At 43.9% G+C, this 2,304-nt stretch overlaps 1 protein-coding gene across 1 annotated transcript; it reads left to right on the forward strand.

Annotated features, from left to right (window-relative positions):
• The first annotated feature begins 332 nt into the window (after nucleotides 1-332).
• LOC149257543 (FRIGIDA-like protein 3) lies at nucleotides 333-959 on the forward strand. The gene has a single exon (XM_089379613.1). It carries the CDS (start codon nucleotides 333-335, stop codon nucleotides 957-959), a length of 627 nt encoding a protein of 208 aa, XP_089235739.1.
• The last annotated feature ends 1,345 nt before the right edge of the window (nucleotides 960-2,304 follow it).

Genomic DNA, 2,304 nt, shown 5'->3' on the forward strand with positions numbered 1-2,304 from the left:
ACGAGGGCATTGCAGTCAGAGGTTGAAGCATGCGGAAACGGTCAAATGAATTTGAAAACACAGTGATACAACATTTAAACCAAATGGAAGCTTGAAACCTTAGCAGAGACACTTTGTAAACACACGCTATGGAGGTTGGCATGGTTCCCAAGTTTGCTAATGGAGAGCCCCTACCCGTGGGAGAAATTCCAGAGAATGCCAACGAACATTGTCCAAGGCCGAAGGCATAAACATCAGGAAAATTTGACGCTTGTGAGGGATGCCCTAACCAACGAATATGTGCCACTGCCCCCAAAGGGCTTGATCCAGCCGACAAGCTCCTCTGTGAGACAATGGACGTCGAGGGTCTCTGGAGATTCATCATGGAATGCAGAAAAGTCGTTTCAACACTCAGGGTCGAGCTGTCGTCAGCGCTAGAGAGTGTCATTGATCCCACGTGGCTGGTTTCACAAGCTCTCAAGGGTTTGTATGACAAGGGTAACGGGAAAACAGAGAAGAAGGACTCGGGTCTCGGGCACCAGAGACGAGCCTGTTCTTTGTTGCTAGAATCGATTCTTCCCCTCCTGGCAGACTCTACAATGGAAGTCGAGCGGCCCGTTGTGTCTCTGAGAACTAAGGAGCAGGTGAGGGTTATCGCCAATGAGTGGAAGTCAGGGATCGATGTTGATGTGAATCCCGCCAATAACGCCAAATCCTTGGAGGTACAAGCATTCCTGCAGCTAGTAGCTACTTTCGGCAATGTGGCTGAGTTTCCAGAAGATGATCTCTGCAAGCTACTTCTTACGATATCACGGCGCAGGCAGATTCCGAAGCTCTATGGTGCTATTGGGGCTACAGAGAAAATGCTAGAACGACCCCTACACCAGGGAGATCCATTCAATCCTGACTTGGATCTGATCCAAATCTTCATAAAATCTCCAGAAGGAAAGAGTATCTACAGGAGAATCACAAGAGGGTGATGGATCCAAGATTTAAGACGCAAAATCCAGACACACTTAAGCATACTAGCAAGCATGCAAAAACCTGCTTTACTCAGGACACAACCTACAAGATAACCACACGCTACAGGATTATGGTATTGACACAGACTCGAATATCATAGTCAATCTGCGGCTACGAGGAGAATGCTCTGGTACCAGTTCAAAGGGCACAGACACACTAAGGACGCAATCAAAAGAAAGGAAAAAACCCAAACCAATCTAGCATTATCCCCTAATCTACCAGGGCCCTACATAGTGGAGCAAAAATCTCATAATCCTGCCTACACAGTCTCAATACCTGAGGTAAATGGGTTGTACTATGATTTTCTCACCAAAGCAGTCATATGCAGATTTAATGGGTTTTGGCCTAAATCTAATCTTTTGCACCAATGGATTTTTGTTGCTTGGTCACCAACCTGTGAAATCCTTTTATGTTCCAAAGGGTTTTTTATTGTCAGATTCACCACAGTACAAGAAAATGAATATATACTTAATAAAGGACCATGGTTTTGGGGCAACGCAGGGCTCTTCATCACCCCTTGGTTCCTATAATTTGATGCCAACACAATGGTGGTATCAAAAATTCCAGTTTGGGTTAGATTACACAACCTCCCATTACACTTCTGGCATCATCAAGTGTTAGAAGGTATAGGGAACTCCCTGGGGAAGTTCCTAAAGATTGATCAGGACAGATTCACAAGGGGCATATTCACTTTTGCCAGGATATGCATCGAAGTAGACCTCAGTCAAGGACTACCCGATAGTATTACATTGATCTTCAATGACACACACTGGACACAACCTCTGAATTATGAAAATATAGATTTTCGGTGTCGTGGATGTTTGCAGACAAGCCACCTTCACAGTGCCTGCCCACAAGCTAAAAAAGATCCCAAAAGGAACAAAAAGCAACCCAAAAAACCAAAGGGCTGGCAATGCACAGACATTTTGGGAGAAGAAGTAGGACAAGCAGAAGTAAGAGAAAATAATGCAGAAAAGGATTTATAGAAGGACCAGAACAACACACGAAAGGAGGAGATAGACCATACCACTACCTACATTTTGAGGCCCAACAACCCCTTGTCGCATCAGGAGCCCCAAATAACAAGAATGGAAGTACACAGCAGCAAATGAACTCATGGATCAGAGGGATTTGATTCTGACAAAGAATATCCTATACACACAGATGAAAATCAAATGTCCATTGTAACTTCCACTCCCAACACTGGAGGTTGGAGAAAAGTGGAAAAGAAGAAAGGTAAAAAAGAATATGTTGTTGTAATTACTAGTTTCTTTTATGTATTTTGTGTTAACAGAATCAACT

Source organism: Pinus tabuliformis, chromosome 6 (assembly GCF_031772625.1).
Source record: "Pinus tabuliformis cultivar Carrire ecotype Pingquan chromosome 6, CPIR1, whole genome shotgun sequence".
NCBI classification, from domain to species: domain Eukaryota; kingdom Viridiplantae; phylum Streptophyta; class Pinopsida; order Pinales; family Pinaceae; genus Pinus; species Pinus tabuliformis.